The 17,927-nt window shown below is 31.1% G+C and overlaps 2 protein-coding genes across 4 annotated transcripts; both read left to right on the top strand.

The window, feature by feature from the left end:
• The first annotated feature begins 2,127 nt into the window (after positions 1–2,127).
• LOC110707022 (cellulose synthase-like protein E1) lies at positions 2,128–7,099 on the top strand. Its single transcript, XM_021885041.1, has 8 exons — positions 2,128–2,686; positions 4,088–4,406; positions 4,678–4,821; positions 5,032–5,163; positions 5,286–5,498; positions 5,605–5,820; positions 5,975–6,319; positions 6,429–7,099. Exons 1-8 carry the CDS (start codon positions 2,403–2,405, stop codon positions 6,981–6,983), a joined length of 2,208 nt encoding a protein of 735 aa, XP_021740733.1. The 5' UTR covers positions 2,128–2,402; the 3' UTR covers positions 6,984–7,099.
• A 681-nt stretch (positions 7,100–7,780) lies between these two features.
• Positions 7,781–17,927, top strand: LOC110707023 (transmembrane emp24 domain-containing protein p24beta2-like). 3 transcript variants are annotated; one of them, XM_021885044.1, is made up of 12 exons: positions 7,781–8,277; positions 9,130–9,454; positions 9,639–9,782; positions 10,178–10,309; positions 10,531–10,743; positions 11,118–11,348; positions 11,541–11,885; positions 12,030–12,553; positions 15,735–15,885; positions 16,925–17,111; positions 17,212–17,319; positions 17,546–17,927. In XM_021885044.1, the coding sequence occupies exons 1-12, from the start codon at positions 8,006–8,008 to the stop codon at positions 17,677–17,679; spliced, it is 2,766 nt and encodes a 921-aa protein (XP_021740736.1). In that variant the 5' UTR covers positions 7,781–8,005; the 3' UTR covers positions 17,680–17,927. The 3 variants fall into 3 exon arrangements, with proteins under 3 accessions (XP_021740736.1, XP_021740735.1, XP_021740734.1); XM_021885043.1 differs by lacking the exons at positions 7,781–8,277; positions 9,130–9,454; positions 9,639–9,782; ... (3 more) ...; positions 11,541–11,885; positions 12,030–12,553 and adding an exon at positions 13,740–13,792 and having other exon boundaries at positions 15,679–15,885; XM_021885042.1 differs by lacking the exons at positions 7,781–8,277; positions 9,130–9,454; positions 9,639–9,782; ... (3 more) ...; positions 11,541–11,885; positions 12,030–12,553 and adding an exon at positions 13,757–13,939 and having other exon boundaries at positions 15,679–15,885.

Genomic DNA, 17,927 nt, shown 5'->3' with positions numbered 1-17,927 from the left:
GGATGATAAAATTTAAAAATCATGTTTTGAATGATGTAATTTACTATTTGATACTTTTTATAATGATAAATTCACTTTTTGAGTGACACATTTACATAACAATTTCAGGATGATATAATAACTTTTGTAGTAATATAATTACATTTCGTATGATATAATCACATTCGTATGATATATTAGAAGATTGGGTCTACAATAAATTATTGTAGACCGGGTCTATTCTAGTCTTTATCTACTTTTTATAATGATAAATTCACTTTTTGAGTGACACATTTACATAACAATTTCAAGATGATATAATAACTTTTGTAGTAATATAATCACATTTCGTAAGATATAATCACATTCGTATGATATACTAGAATGGGTTTACAATAAATTATTGTAGTTCGAGTCTATTCTAGTCTTTACCTTTTTAGGCGGAGCGAAACTTACACTTAAAATTAAAATTTAAGCTGCTATCATCCCACAAAAAAATTAAAATCAATATAATTGATCAAGCATGAGCACAAATTTGGGCCCACGAAAGTTGGCTAAACCCGTACATATTTGTATACATATTGGCGAAATGGCGAGGCGGGGTGCTTGTGTGGTGGTAGATTTTTTTTGTCATTTAATAAGGTGATGTTTGGTTTACTTGGAAATTAGAACTTTCCATGAATTGTAAATTTATGGGAATTAAATTCCTATAATCAAATTCATGGGAATTTTATAAAATTATTTGGTTAAAAATGAGGGAAGTAACTTTTATGGGAATTTTCACTTACCTAGGGGGTTAAGTAAGTAAGTTCCTACATTTTGTGGGAACTCAAAATTTCTAGAAAGTTCCACTTCCCCCATTTCACCAAATTATTGTCAACCAAACAACACACTAAAATTGCAATTCCTAGGAAGTCTCACTTCCCATGTTTTTTTATGTCAAACAAACAACCCCTAAGAGTATCTAGTTGAAAATGGATTCAATTATACCATTACCGTTATCAAGGTTTGGGTAACAATCAGTGGCGGAGCCACATTAGAACAAGGGGGGACAGTTGTCCCCCCATTTTCGGAAAAAAAGTTTTTTTTTTATAAAAAAAAAAAATCAAGAAAATACAGTAAAAGGCTATAAATAACATATACTTACACTAGATATCACAATATTGAATATGGTTTGGTGGTTGAGTCCTTAGTAAGGCAGTGTTTTGGTCCTAGGTTCGATTCCCTACTCTACTGTTTTTCAGCTTTTTTGTTTTTTTTTCCCCTACTTCTTGTTTTTTTTATTACATACTCTAATTTTCAACAACCTTTTTAATTTGATTTTTTATTTCCTATTTCTTGTTTTAGGATTTTTAATGTTATTTCTTATTTCCTACTTCTTGTTTTTAATTATCGCTTTAACTAAGTGTGCTTAAACTCAATTTTTTTTTTACATTTCTAATAAATAGATTACTATTAATTAATTGTTTGTAACTGTGTTTTAACGAAATACATATTAATAATATGATTGATTTGAAAAAGTTGAGTTTATTTTTTCGAATGTAACTCAAACCCTGGCCCTTCATATCTACCATCAATTTGTTTTAACGATAATTATTTGACTTTATGATAAGGTAATTAATTCGTATTTATCAATTATGTGATTACATAACATGATTTACAAATATAAATTTATTCATTTTTGTTGGATAATTTTCTTAATATACAATAAAACTTTTTTACCCCTCTTTTTCCATATAGAAATAATTGGCATATGTGATTTCAAATAAATATTAAACAATTTAGGTTATCAATTTTTTTCTTGAGATTTTTGCCGAAACTTTAACCTCCAAAATTTGTCCCCCCGAATTATAAATCCTGGCTCCGCCACTGGTAACAATTATCATTACCTTAGGATAATGGTTTCCTCTCATAGAGCAACAATTACCTTTACCCTCCTCTAACAAAAATAAATTGAACTAGGTTTAGGTGATTCCTTTCCATACTTAAACCAAACAAATGAAAAGGTAATGATTAAATAATTCATTTCCTTCTCCTTATTTGTTTCATTTCCACTCCATTTCTAATATTCAAATTAGATGCCCCCTAAGTCTATTGTAGTTCCAAGATATTAAATTTATATCACTGCATAAATTCGTAATCAATTAAAATTATTAACGATTTTATACTTGTATTTATAAACGTATACTATATTGATTTTATACTTATGCGTACATTGCATAATAAGAGGCGTGTCAACTAAAAAACAAAGGAGATAATATGACAAGACATTAAGATTTAAAGATAAAGAAAGAAGGTTTGCATCAAAAAAAAAAAAAAGAAAAAAAAAAAAGAAAAAGAAAAAGAAGAAGATAAACAGCCAACTGAAGAAGAAAACTAGCTTAAACCCTTTAAAAAAATTGGTTCAATAATTACCAAAACAGATGAGAGAAAAAATGGGAAAAGATGAATACTTTCCTTTATTTGAGACGAAGCAAGCAAAGGGAAGATTAATTTACAGGGTATTTGCAACATCTATATTAGTTGCAATTTGTGTAATTTGGGTTTATAGATGTTCTTACATGCCCAAGAAAGTTGGGGAGGGAAGATTAGGTTGGGTTGCTTTGTTTATGGCTGAAATTTGGTTTGGTTTTTATTGGATTCTTTCTCAAGTTTTTCGATGGAATTGCATCTATCGTTACTCTTTCAAAGATAGACTCTCCAACAGGTACTTTTTTTTAATGTTTCCCCTCCTTTAATAGAGTTAGTCATATATTAACTAATTAAGTAGTAGTAGTAGTGTATCAAGTATGGTTCTAAACAAGATAATTGGATAGAGTAGCTGGCTAGTTCTTCGATCTTTCGGCACGAGGTGAGATATGAATCTCACCGGGCTCATTATAAAAAAAAAATGTCTTAATTTTGCTTGTTAGGAGGGTCCTTCTCCCTAACCAACCAAAATTTAGTCTAGACATGTTCAGTTTAACTTATCTAAGTTTATATTAGCTTATTTCATAAATAAATCAGATTATTTGTATTTATTTATCATTAAATATCATTTTTCTTTACTTGTTAAATATTATGAAAAATTTATATTCGAAAAGTACATATTGATACAAATACAATAACAAACAATTTTATTTAACAGATTATCGTACAAATAAAGTTAAAGTTTGGTTAAATTCAGAAATTAAATCATATAAAAAAATTTCATATTTGAAAAAAAAAAATTATATTCGAAAATTAGGAATGCTTTCTTGTAAAGATCGTGATATAATAATCTAATTCATATAGAAATAGAAATTTTGATATCTATAAATGGGTCAATATATTAAAGTGTTGGAGTAGAGTAGCTTATAGAAGCAAATTATTAATAATGATTGTTTTGTTTTTCCTATAATATTGATTAGTGATGACTTTAATTTCTATTACTCCATAGTAAAAATTGTGAAAAAAATACTAGAATATTACTGGTACAAAAATAGACCTTATGAGAATTATAACCAATCTAATAATTATTTATTACTCCGTATCATTTACTCCTATTCATTTTATTTCTCGTGAAATGTTGATAATGATCAAACTAGCACCGCTTTCAACAAACATGTGTTAAATATTATGATCACGTGCTAAAACATGGCCATTTTGAAAAGCAATGATACGATTGTACTTGTCCAAAAAAAAAAAAAAATACAGCCATTATTTGTTAGACATTTTATGGGAAAGTGGCCCACTAAGTTAACAATTTTTTTTTTTTTTTTTTTTTTTTTTGCTGGAAGTTGATAATTGTTGTCATATACTTTGTCTTTCCTATGTCTAGTTCTAATGTGTAGTTGCATAAAAATCATATGTCAATGAAGACTTGAAAATAAATTGATATAGCATCAAATTTATGTAACTTCATTATTTAATTTGTCACTTTGTCACCCTAAATGTAGGATGTTGAAATGTATGGTGTAGTAAAGTATTTCCTATTTGTCTTAAAACTCTTAATCGACTTTAGCAATATATTCACAAAAAACTCTAATGATAAATTTCTGGTTTCGCCACTGTTCTATTGCACCTTAGCCCTTATTAATTGACCCTTTAAAGAATTCTCACTAATATTCTTGGTTAATTTATGAACAAGGTATGAGAATGACTTGCCTACGGTGGACATATTCGTATGCACGGCGGATCCATTAATCGAGCCACCACTTATGGTGATCAACACTGTTTTATCGGTCATGGCTTATGACTACCCACCGGAAAAGCTTAGCATCTACTTATCCGATGATGGTGGCTCGATTTTAACATTTTATGCTCTTTTTGAGGCCTCTCAATTCTCTAAGAATTGGCTACCTTACTGCAAAAAGTATAAGGTTGAACCAAGATCCCCTGCTTCTTATTTTAGATCAATGCTTGAGCCTACTAATGCTACTCATTCTAGCCATTTCACATCTATCAAGGTACTAAACCAAAACCCAATTCTTGGTTATATGACTGTACAATTACAACTCTTTTTGAGTATATGATTTGTTGATTATATATTTATTGCTGATAATTAATTATACACTTAAGATATAACTCGACCACAAACAATGTTAGGAAGTATATATTATGTTACTAATTGATTGTACAATTACAACTCTTAGCCCATGGCTACTTCATTCTAATTAAAAAGTTTACTAATTTGCAAAATTCATTTGGTACATTCTTTTTCATGCAAACCAATCAAAGAAATTGTATGAAGAAATGCAAACCAGGATTGAGATGGCATCAAATCTTAGCCAGATTCCAGAGGAAGTACGCGATCAACACAAAGGATTTTCCACATGGAACGATAGCTATACTTCTAAACGTGACCACGATACCATTCTTCAGGTTAATCTATTTTTCATACTTCCTAGCAAGTAGCAACTATTTCGGCCTAATCTTTGTTCTTGATCCTTAATTTGAACAATAAATTGTAATTGTGTGTACATATATATATATATATATATATATATATATATATATATATATATATGTATGGTTGTATAAATTATTGTTTTCGTATTCTTTAAATTTCTTTTTACACGAGTACAATTGTAGATATTGATTGATGGAAGAGATAAAACGACTATAGAAGTTGAAGGTTGTCAAATGCCTACACTTGTGTACTTAGCTCGCGAGAAGAGGCCTCAATTTTTTCACAACTTCAAAGCCGGAGCTATGAATGCATTGGTAAATCGATCAAACTTCTATATGAATATTTTTAGCTAGGTCAATGCCTAATTAATTTTGTTCATTATATAATATAAGTTTAATTGTATGATCTTGGGATATATATACATCATGTTATGCAGCTAAGGGTATCATCTAAAATAAGCAATGGACCGGTTATCCTCAACGTTGATTGTGATATGTACTCGAATGATTCACAATCTATTCGCGATGCTCTTTGTTTCTTCATGGATGAGAAGATGAGCCAAGACATTGCTTTTGTGCAATTTCCGCAAAGATTTGAAAATACCACCAAGAATGATATATATGGTTCTGCCCTTCAAACGAGCTATGAGGTAAGTTATACTAGTATATATATCATAATAACTTCCTAAATTGAACAAGTTGTTGTTTGAAAAATACATAGTTTTAAAATGCACGTTTTCTTTGAATTATAAATAGGTGGAATTTCATGGTTTGGATGGCTTTGGAGGTCCATTATATATTGGAACTGGTTGCTTCCATCAGAGAGAAATATTATGTGGAAGGAGGTACTCTAAGGATTACAAGATCGATTGGAAGAACTCGAATGTGGTTGGAACAATCGACGAGTTGGAAGAGAGTGCCAAATCACTTGCTAGCTGCACATATGAGCTAAACTCTCAATGGGGAAAAGAGGTAATTTATGCCCTTAATTGTATAATTGATGATTAATAATATAGGAACTATACTAGTATATCATATATTGTACATCTGTTTCAATCATTTATATTTCAAATCGCGTATATTAATTATATCTATCCGAAATTGAATAATAAATTCGAGTTTTTAGATGGGATTGAAATACGGGTGTCCAATCGAAGATGTGATAACAGGGTTGGCAATACAATGTCGAGGATGGAAATCAGTGTACATGAATCCAAAAAGGAGTGCATTCTTAGGTTTAGCAGCTACAACTTTGGATGATACACTAGTGCAACATAAAAGATGGAGTGAAGGTGAGCTTCATATCATGCTAACACATTGTCCTTTATGGTACGGCCATAAAAGGATCCACCTCGGCCTTCAATCGGGTTATTGTTACTATAGTCTTTGGGCAGTTAACTCCCTCGCGACCTTGTGTTATTGTACCGTACCTTCTCTATACATGCTCGGAGACATTTCCTTGTTCCCTAAGGTATTTTCATCACTTTCGAGTTGAAGTTTTTTTTATGCTACGACGTACAAATAATATAATAATCTTACATGATTTTTTTTTTTTTTTGGTTTTTTTTTTGGTGTTGTAGTTGCCAAGCCCGTGGTTTTTTCCATTTGCCTACGTTATAATTGTCACGTACACGTACAACTTAGTAGAATTCGTATACACCGGAGGCACGATTTTAGGGTGGTGGAATGAACAAAGGATTTGGCTCTATAGGCGAATATCCTCGTACTTATTTGCCCTCATTGATACAATGTTGAACCTCATCGGATTTTCGAAAATGAAATTCGTGATCACGAATAAGGTGGCCGATGAAGCCGTGTCTAAAAGATATGAGAAAGAGATCATGGAATTTGGTGTAACTTCTCCCATGTTCACCATGCTAACATCTCTTGCATTCATAAATTTGTTCACCTTTGTTGTCCTAATTAAAAAGTTATTAGTAGGAGGGGAAATAATTAGGGGAATGATTATTGAAAGATTAAGCTTGCAGATTTTGTTATGTTTTGTATTGATTTTAATTAATTATCCATTGTTTAAGGCTGTTTTTATAAGGAAGGACAAAGGTAAGATGCCTAGTTCTGTCACTATAAAGGCTTCCGTTGTATCTGTTATAATTGTGCTTTATTTTTGTTACTAGGGTTTTTTTTTCTCTTTAATTTGAAGGAATTTGTTGTAAAATAGGGGATAATAGGAATAAATAAAGCACTTTTTATTTTCTTGCATATGGTTTCTATTCTAAAACAATTTTCAGTGGACTTGTCTTTTTAATGCATAATAATAATTTTGCTTTTTTCATTATTATTTTATTTAGTCTTTTCATTCCTAAAATGAGGAAAATAGAGTTACTGTATAAGGGTATGGGAAAAAACATACTACCTCCTTTCAAATAAGATAATTCATTTTTTTATCACATTATATTTTTTAATTTCTTATTTATAAATTACAAAACATGATTAAAGTAGAGTTTGTAAATAATATCAAAAGTTAAAACATATCATCTAATTTAGTACAGAAAAAGATATTCCGAAAGGAGGAGAAAAAGGGAAGAACCATAAACAGTTTGGGTACATATTTTGTGTTTTATTGTGAATTTGTATAGGTTCATAAATCATAATACAAGCTCAACTTCCCTATTTTTTATGTGTATATAATGTACTCCGTATGTCGGCAAATAAAAGTAGGCAGACTAAGTTCCAAAATTATTGAGATCAATCAATCCCTCAATAAATAATCAATACTCCCAAAATATGACATACAAGATGCCACGTTTCTCCATATTTTGGCATCATGATTTCTAGAGATATCATGCTATAATCCAAAAACTTTTAATGTTATTTTGTGCAAAATCTAAAGGATGTAGATAAAATTTGATTTCAAATTATCTTGAATATATATTATCTTTAAAATTTAATTAAACTAATTGGCATCTACACTATATATACATATATTATAACTAAAAGAGTAATAGTTAATGAGAAAGTTCATTGACGACTTTGTCTTATTGGTTCATGCCAAATTAGGATATACCATCTTTACAAATGATTTTGGTTCACACAACTTAATAGTAACTCAACTAACAAAAGATTGAGCCATTCTTAGCTTGAGGGTTCAATTTTTGTTATCTTATTACAATAATTTAGACCCAAATTGTAAAGAAAGATGGAAAATGAAGGGTATGTACCTTTGTTTGAAACGAGGCAAGCTAAGGGAAGGTTCATGTATAGGGCATTTTCAGGGTCAATTTTAATGGCTATATGTATGATATTGGTTTATAGAGCAACTCATATACCCCAAAAGAATGACCAAGGAAGATGGGCTTGGATTGGATTATTTGGTGCTGAAATTTGGTTTAGTTTTTATTGGATTCTTACTCAACTTCTTCGTTGGAATATTATTTATCGTCATACTTACAAAAATCGGCTTTCAAATAGGTAAACTCTATTTGCTCACTTTGTAATTTTTATTCAATCTTTTGTTAATACAACTCTATTGTTATTGTGTTGTTTGTTTTTGGTTAATTTGTAGTCAGGTTATATATATGGACATGTTTGTTGATGATTTACTCCTTGAATTTTATGATAATAGACTCGGTTAATTTTTATTTTTTGAACAATTTCACATATTTTTCACATGTATTGTTGGGTCGGGTTTTTAATTATTGGGTCGGGTTTTATTTTAAGCCAAGCTAATCTAACTTAAATTTCTAGTTTCTAAATAGGACTATAGAAGTATGAGTTTACAACATAACAATTTTTTTTTTTTTTTTTTGACAGAAACAAATTCATTTTTATTGCCACCTTTAATTTATTACCTTTTAGGTACGAAAAACAAGTAGTGGAGTGTTCTACTTAGCTAATTTTCACTAATAATGAAATAATTTTAAATTATAAATTAAAGTTGATCAACCTTTAATTTATTAACCAATTATCAAAACTTATTTTCCTAAAGTATCTTAACTTATGATTAATTCTTATCAGAACTATCGATTAGATCGATCTTACTACTTTAATTTCTCGAAGTAGTAAAAGATGATTATATATTGATTGATTAATTAGGTAAACAATATAGGAGCTTAGCAATAGTCCTCTTATTTCTTTATTGATGTTTTAGCCTTGCTATTGCATAAATATGTACAAGGATAATTTCCTCCAAAAAAAAAAATGTACAAGGATAATTTATTGAGATTGATTAATTTTCTCTCCGTTTAATTAACATCATCACCATAATTCATAACATATACCATTTTTTTCAACGTACACTTTTATTTTTTCTGAATTTTATAGGTATGAGGCTGAGTTACCTAAGGTGGACATTTTTGTATGTACGGCTGATCCAGTGAGAGAGCCACCAATAATGGTGATCAACACGGTTTTATCGGTCATGGCCTACGACTACCCACCGGAAAAGCTCAGCATTTATTTATCCGACGATGGTTGCTCAATTATAACATTTTATTCTCTCTTTGAGGCCTTCCATTTCTCTAAACATTGGTTGCCTTATTGTAGAAAATATAATGTTGAGCCTCGGTCACCCGCTGCTTATTTTAGCTCCATGCATAAGCCTATAGATGCTAATCACTATCATTCTAGTGATTTTGCATTTATTAAGGTGAGTTTAATTATTGATTACTCTTCACTTCTCTAAAAGTTAATTGTTAGGAAAATAGTGGAAAATCACCGAGTATTAATTATATTCATGAGATTTAAACAATTATGAAATACATAAACATATTTCAAACGACCACTGTAGAATTATTTGCATTAATTAACAATTTCACAAGTACATTTCGTAGGAAAGGTTTGAAGAAATGCAACATCGGATTGTGACATCAACTAAACTTGGTCGAATTCCGGGGGAAGTACATGATCAACATAAAGGGTTTTCTGAATGGAAAAGTTCATACACTTCTAAAGATGATCATGACACTATCCTTCAGGTTATTATTATACATATATCACTCTTTTATTTGCTTGCTGATTTAACTAGCTTATAATTTAAAGAAATTTTGTTTTCAAGTATTATATTAACATTCAAAAATTGTTGCCAAACATCTTTATACACAATTATTGCTAACATTTAACGGACAAAAGCAACATATATATCACTAGCTAGGTATATAAATAAATAAGATAAGATAAACTATCACTTTGTCAAACAAGTCAAGTAAATCAACGAACACTCATGAGACATGATTATTTATCCTAAAGCTTGATACCAAAAGTATTTAAATTAAATCATGCTTTAATGATAATTACTTACTTATTTCTACATTATATTAGTAGTAATCTAGTATTTTACTAGCTTAACTTGGTTAGTTTTTCATGGGTGTAGATATTAATTGATGGAAGAGATTCAAAGGCAAAAGATGTTGAGGGGTGTATTTTACCTTCTCTTGTTTACTTAGCCCGAGAGAAGAGACCTCAACAATTTCATAACTTCAAAGCTGGAGCTATGAATGCATTGGTAAGCTATCTAAATTTTACTTAATACTTTTAAATGCTTTATTATTAAGAATTCTTCGTCGATCTATGTAACATATACAGATTGATCTAAATGCATGCGATGTGTGCTTCACGATTTGAACACTAGAATGACTATAGCTACTTTGGGATGTATATAATTAATTTGAACTTCCATATATTTTTATTCAGAGATTTCATGAAAAATTACTATGTAACATGCAGATTAGGGTGTCATCAAAAATTAGCAATGGACCGATAATCCTGAACGTGGATTGTGATATGTACTCAAACAATCCACAATCAATTCGAGATGCACTTTGTTGCTTCATGGATGAGAAGAAGAGTCAAGACATTGCTTTTGTACAATTTCCTCAAGCTTTCGAAAACGTTACCAAGAATGATATATATGGTGCCTCTCTTAGAGTGATCTCTGATGTAAGATTTTATATGTTATTACCAATTAACTTAACTTATATTTTTTTCCCAAACAAAGACTCAAACCTATAAGAAAACCTTTTATATACCCCGTGTTTATATAGAGGTAGTTGCATATAGTTGCACCTAAGGGAAGTTTTTTGCTCATTTAATATATTTTTTTCTCATTTGAATTTTAATGAGCAAAAAACATTAAATGAGCAAAAAATACCCTTAAATGCCCCTTGCACCTGGGTGATGTATATAAAAATCTTCAAAAATTAAGATATATTCGATCTACTAAACGTACTCTAATAATTTTGTTTTTATTTCGATTATGATCGATTATGTTATGTCACATATTCACAATAATATGTATGTATGTATACATGAAGGTGGAGTCACCTGGCTTGGATGCCCTAGGAGGTACGTGCTATATCGGAACCGGTTGTTTCCACCAAAGAGAGATCTTGTGTGGGAAGAAGTATAGTTTAGACTATAAGGCTAATTGGAAGATGCAAGATAATAATGTAGCAAAGGAGCAAGAAAATGTGGAAGAATTGGAAGAGAAAGCCAATGTTCTTGCTAGTTGCACTTATGAAATGAACTCTCAATGGGGAAAAGAGGTAAATTTTTCTTACTCTTTATTCTTTTATTTCAATCTACCACAATTAATTATGTAGCATAAGAAGATCTTTGAGTACACCAATATCGAGTATCATACATGTGTTTTGAATTTTAAGGCACAAATGCATTACGTATATATAGATCTAAAATATTTTTATTTTATAGTGATAGTATATTTTGTCATATTGTAGATGGGTTTAAGATATGGTTGCGCCGTTGAAGATATACTAACAGGATTGTCAATCCATAGTCGAGGTTGGAAATCAGTGTTCTTGAACCCGAAAAGGAAAGCTTTCATAGGAATGGCACCAACTACATTAATCGATACATTAGTCCAACACAATAGATGGTCAGAAGGTTGGCTTCAAATCATGCTATATAATTGTCCTTTGATTTATGGACATCCAAGAATGAACTTGGGTCATCGATTGGGTTATTGTCACTTCTGCCTTTGGGCTTGCAATTGCTGGTCAACCCTCTATTATTGTGTTATTCCTTCTCTTTATATGCTCAAAGAAATTTCCTTATTTCCAAAGGTAATTTTGGTTATATGATTTTTTTTATTGCAATCAATACTCGCCCTTTGTGTTTTTTGTGAGATGTAAAAAAATCAATTGTTACAAGTAATGATAAATGATTGATTAATTTTTTCTAATGATATTTATTTCTTTTTGTTTTAGATCACAAGCACATGGTTTCTCTTCTTTGCTTATGTTATAATTGCCAAGTACTCCTATAGCTTAGGAGAATTTATATCTAATGGTGGCACGGCCTTAGGCTGGTGGAATGAACAAAGGATGTGGCTCTACAAGCGAACATCGGCCTACCTCCTCGCCTCCATCGATACTCTTCTAAAGCTATGTGGAATATCAAACATGAAGTTTGTGATTACATCCAAAGTAGTTGATGAAGATGTGTCCCAAAGATATGAAAAGGAGATAATGGAATTTGGAGTTGCTTCTCCCATGTTTGTTATCTTGGAAACCCTAGCATTGATGAATTTGTTTACCCTTATCTTTACTTTGAAGATGGGATATGGAATCATTAATAAGTTGGGCTTGCAAATTTTACTGTGTGTAGTTTTGGTTCTTGTTAATCTACCATTGTACAAAGGTATCTTGATTAGGAAGGATAAGGGTAAGGTACCCACCTCTGTTACCATAAAATCAATTTTTATTACACTTTTAGTTGTACTTATTATCAAGTTTTGAGGTTGAGCTTTTGAATTGAGGTCATGAGCTCAATTCCAACTTGCTAAAGTTTGAAGATATCGTTTCCTTACTTTTAAAGTCTTTAAGCTCTAATTGAGTTAAGAGTACACGTATGATCGATTAATCTAGCCATGTAACATATTTATCTTAACCTTTCTGTACTTTAGTGATTCTTGCACTTAACTTTAAAAGTATATTTATATATTGATATTAGGCTTCACCAATCAAATAATTAGAATCCTTATTAGTTCAAGTAGGTTAGACTACTATCAACTTAGGTTGAAATTGTCAGCCTTATATTATGCTTTTTTCTTTACTTTATTAAATTATTACTTGTATTACCTAATAATACTTAATTCTTATTAAAATTAGATTTGATCATATTAGACTAGGTTAGAAAAACTTATAAAATAAGATATAAAGTTTTTTTTAACAAAATTCCCCTTGATAATGTACTAATTATACATTAAATTTCAGTCAATTAAGACAAACATATTAAACCAAAATTAATAAAGAAATAAATCATATGTATTAGACTTTGGAAATTTCAAACAAAATCACCAATTTTTATATGAAAACAACGAAGTTTCCTTATGAATTCAGATGTAGGGCATGTTCACATTTATTGAACTAAACTAAACCGAAATGAACTGATTGGAGCTGAACTGAACTGAATTAATTAGAGCTGAACTGAACTGAGCTGAAATGAATATTTTATGAGAGAGAGAAATTAGGAGCTGAACTGATTAGAATTGAACTGAACTAATTGGAGCTGAACTGAACTGAAATTAAGTAAATGTGAATAGGCTCGTATTCTATTCATCGGATTTTCACTTATATGAACTTATACAAGTATAAATTTAAATAAATTTATTTTAGTTGTAATTTATATTTGACTAATCCTTATCAAACTTTTTTTTATTAACTGAACTTGTCTTAAGTTAATTGAATTTATCCCGAATTTAACTTACAAAATTTTAATTAAAATCACCTATAACCCAGATACTCTTTTTACTACATCAAAAATAAGAATTAAAAAAAATGGTTGCCTACGTGGAAGTCAGAGATTGGTTAAAGTACGTGGAGTTTATACCAGTGGGCCCTCACGTGAGAAGCAAAGTAAGTGACATGGGTCAGTTAATTAGTTGGTCTCCTATGAAACAGTAGATCAAAACCCAAAACTACAACTTCCATCATCGTACAACTTTTCATTCGAATTTTTGTTGACTACTGTAAATTTACTTTATTCGTATTCAATTAAATAAATAAATTTTTTTTTTTTTAAAAAAAAAAAAATCTGCCTATCTAATTTTTTTTTTTCTCATACTTTTCATGATTATCTTGGATTAATCTATCAACATCAACTTCTTCTGGTAAAGGTAATCTCTTTTCTCTGCAATCGTTAATTTCAATTAATTTTTTTCTGGGTTTTGTTTATATACTTTTTTTGTTTGTGTGTTTAATAATTTGTGAAATTAATTTATGTTATGCCCAAAGATCTAGTTAATTTGTTTGCTGCAAATTCTTTATTTAATTGAAATTTTGTAGGAATTGGGAATTTGGCTTGGTAAATCAGGGGTAATTTACTAATTAGATTTAATAATTTCTGTTCATGGGATATCAATTTTTTTTTTAATTTAAAAATTACATTTTCGATGCTGAATACTATTTTCAGATTTTAAAACTGAATTTATGCTAGTATGATGAGGAAATATTCAAGCTTTATTGTTTTTGGATGATTATATGATTCTTATGATTGATATATGCTGTAATTTAACGAAGATATGGTTGGCTTGTAAATTATAATTGGGTGATGAAACTAATGGTAAATTCGTTGTTTTAAGCACGAATTATACTCCCTTCGTTCTCAAATTGTTGTTCCGGATTTTAAGAGTGGAAGTTGGAGCGTAATTTAAACTAGTAATGTTACTAATGTATCATCAAAGTGTCTTCTTGAGTTCATAGGTTGAGCAATGATGAGCTTGGTTTGTGAAAGTAAAAGGTCAAAATGTGGCTTAGATTATAGTTTTTGGATTGACTTGTTTCTTGAGACAGACATATACTTTGTTATGATTGAAGGATTTAGGGTTTGATTGATTGATTGTTTGATGATCGAAGGATTTGTTTAGCTTTGTAGATAAAAAGATAACATGGACTATTGAAGTGTATGCAAATCCAAGTGGCCTTACTCATCTTGATTTAAAGTATTTGACATAAGTAGTTGAAGGCTCGATTCCACGAGGTAACAAATTGAAACGATATAGTAGAGATAGTAATTTTACACTGACTGTCTACTCTAGCTCTAGGAAGTTTATTTCAAATATTGCTCTTTTTCCCGTCAATTAATTTCAAGGTAGGTAATGGGGATCCTCTATCTACTGAAAAGGATTCTTAGGCAGGATAGAACCCTGTAGTACCCTTTATCTACTGATGTTCCATAGCTCACTTCTATCTCATCCTGTTAGTGGGCATTTGGGTTAATTCTTCTTGAAATTTTACCTTCAAGAGCTTAGGTAGGAGTTGTAGAAGCGTACTACAGTAGCTCGTTGTGTATCCTTGTGTTTATTCATTTGTCGTCCTCCCAGATTAGGAGACTCTGATTGTTCGGCTCTTTGAAGATCTTTACTTGTCAATGTCTCCTTATTCGCTAGTTCTTGCATCGTGATATGGAAGCTTATCTCTGGCACAGGTTTTCAGTATCTTGGATTTAGCCGGTTTAGATCTTTATGAAAGTTGGGAAACATAAGGCTGCAAATTTTGTGGCAAACTATGTTTTCTGTGATTTTTTTGGTTAGAGTGAATTATAACTTTATAAGATTTCTCAGAATTACTATTTTTTCTGCTCTCCTTATGGCATGAAACGGTGCATATCATTTCTCTTTAGCTTCAATCTCATGTAGTTTCTTTAGCATGCACAAATTAAATTACTGATTATTCATCTATTGCTATACACCGAACAAGCTTATCAAAGTTAACGTAATGTCCAAGTGACATAGCATGTGTTACTTCCATTGATTGTCAACCAAAAGAGTTTTATTGGTTTCATAGTTTTTGTCGTTTCGTTGGGGTTTTGCTCTTTACGGCCTATGACACACTCTATACTTGATTGGAAATACAGATGAAAATCTCTTGCTGGACAACATTAATATCTATCCTGCTACTGGCTCTATCCAGCTTGCAACCGGCAATTGGCCTTAGGTTTGTAATTGATAGAGCAGAGTGTTTTTCCCATAATGTTCAGTTTGAATGGGATACAGTCCATGTCTCATTTGTTGTGATTAAGTCCGAATCTCCTTGGCGCTCAGACGATGGTGTTGATCTAGTGGTGAGTTGAAACTGCTCCAGCATAATATTTAGTTATTTATGCTTTTCTTTCAGTTAACAAACTACTTGTATTGCTATTTGCTCTGGTCGACATTCTATGATCACTTTCTCCTATATGCTTAAGGTTTTGGATTAAAGGCTTTCATAATGTACCACTTGTCCTTTGTTTAAATTGCATAGTTTAAGTTCTGAACAAACCTGACTCAAGTAATATTGATGGTCTATCCATATCACCTTCTCTTGGCTTATATATATACGCGATAGTCTCCACAACATGTACAGACCAACGCTAAAAGGGGGGGGGGGGAGAATGTAAATGTGGTCAGAACTAACACAACATATGATCTGATTGTGGTATAATATGGTGAAGTTCGGATAGGAAGAATTTTCCCTACTCGTTCGTGCGTAGGGATTAATGTATTCAATGGTCTATGAACACCATATCATCTGTGTTCCTTCTCCCATGGTAAAACAACATTTAGGATATTCTGGTCCTTACTCAGAAACCTCTGGAAACTCAAAAGAAAATGTTTTTTTTTTTTGAAAGACCAATATGTCTTGGACCATATTGTAATATTTCTTGTTTAGGGGTCTAATTGGGCCACTTTGGATTCCTGATGCCATTGTTGAGTCTAATGGTAATATTTGGTTGAATGCGGATGATGAAACAGCTCGATAATAAAAAAATTTTAAGTTATTAGATGATTTCTGAAATGAATTGGACGGTAGTTGTGTAATGTTGGTTCATTATTCTTCATCTCTGGGCAGTTTGCATTGCCTTTAATTGGAATTTTGTAGCCTTCTTCTAGTGTTAAAGCATTGAAGAACATGTTGCTTTCTAGTAAAAACTTTCTTGTTTCATATTACGCAAAGTCTTTGACTGATCTATAAGTTTACTGGAACGTGGAACATGGAACTCTTGGTGGTTCCATTGGTTGAATTGTACTAGGGGTTAGGTTTATTACTCCTATTATTTTGTGATAAATACCCATACAATATGATTATACTGAATGGAACATTTTTATTGCTGTATTTTACAGGTGAAGGGACCTGAAGGCGATCAGATCCATGACACCCATGATAAGATCAGTGAAAAATTCGACTTTACTGCTCATAAAAAAGGACCTTTCAGTTTCTGCTTCACCAATAAGTCACCTTATCATGAAACCATTGATTTCGATGTACAAGTCGGACATTTTACATACTATGACCAGCATGCAAAGGATGGTAAGACAACAGTTTTCCCTATCTTAGCTTCATAAGAGGTTTCTAATATATTGATATAAGGTGAGATAGCTGTTTGTCAAATTTATGTACATGTTTGCAGAGCATGTGAAACCCTTGGTAGAGCAGATTGAAAAGCTCGGTCAATCTCTTTACAACATTCAGTTTGAACAGCATTGGCTAGAGGCACAGACTGATCGACAAGCACTAGGTACTTTATTAATCTCCTCTCGAGTTTAGAATTCAACCATTTCAGATGCCTTCTTGAATTTTAGAGTACTTTCTAATACCTACTCTCCTTGTAGTCACTTCTACATGACGTTGAATTCATCTGTTAGAGGGCCTAAAAATGGTTTGCCATAAGTAGTAATATCTCTCAAGTGTCGTTATAAACTCTTATTGTGTTGACTGTGTCTCGTATCTGTATGACAATGCAGTGAATGAAGCTATGAGCAAGAGAGCAATCCATAAAGCCGTTATGGAATCATTTGCTCTAGTTGGTGCAAGCGTGTTGCAGATATACTTATTGCAGCGATTATTTGAAAGGAAGCTTGGGACTTCAAGAGTCTAAAATATTCATCACATTAGTGATTTGTTAACATCTCATAATCTTTGTGTTTCACTGTTTTGGGAAATAGCTTAGTTTTGCTTTAGGATCTTTCTATTGTGTTATTTTTAAGAGAGGATATCAATGGATTTTCCTTTTTTTTTTTTTGTGTGTGTAACAAAGAATCTTTGAAGTATAGGTTTTTAATTGGGTGAATCAAAGAAATTATTAAATTTGGTATATTATATACTCCCTCCACCCACAATTATCTA

Source organism: Chenopodium quinoa, unplaced genomic scaffold (assembly GCF_001683475.1).
Source record: "Chenopodium quinoa cultivar QQ74 unplaced genomic scaffold, ASM168347v1, whole genome shotgun sequence".
NCBI classification, from domain to species: domain Eukaryota; kingdom Viridiplantae; phylum Streptophyta; class Magnoliopsida; order Caryophyllales; family Amaranthaceae; genus Chenopodium; species Chenopodium quinoa.
The sequence above is the reverse complement of the archived record's forward strand: the minus strand, read 5'-3'. Positions and strand labels throughout refer to the sequence as shown.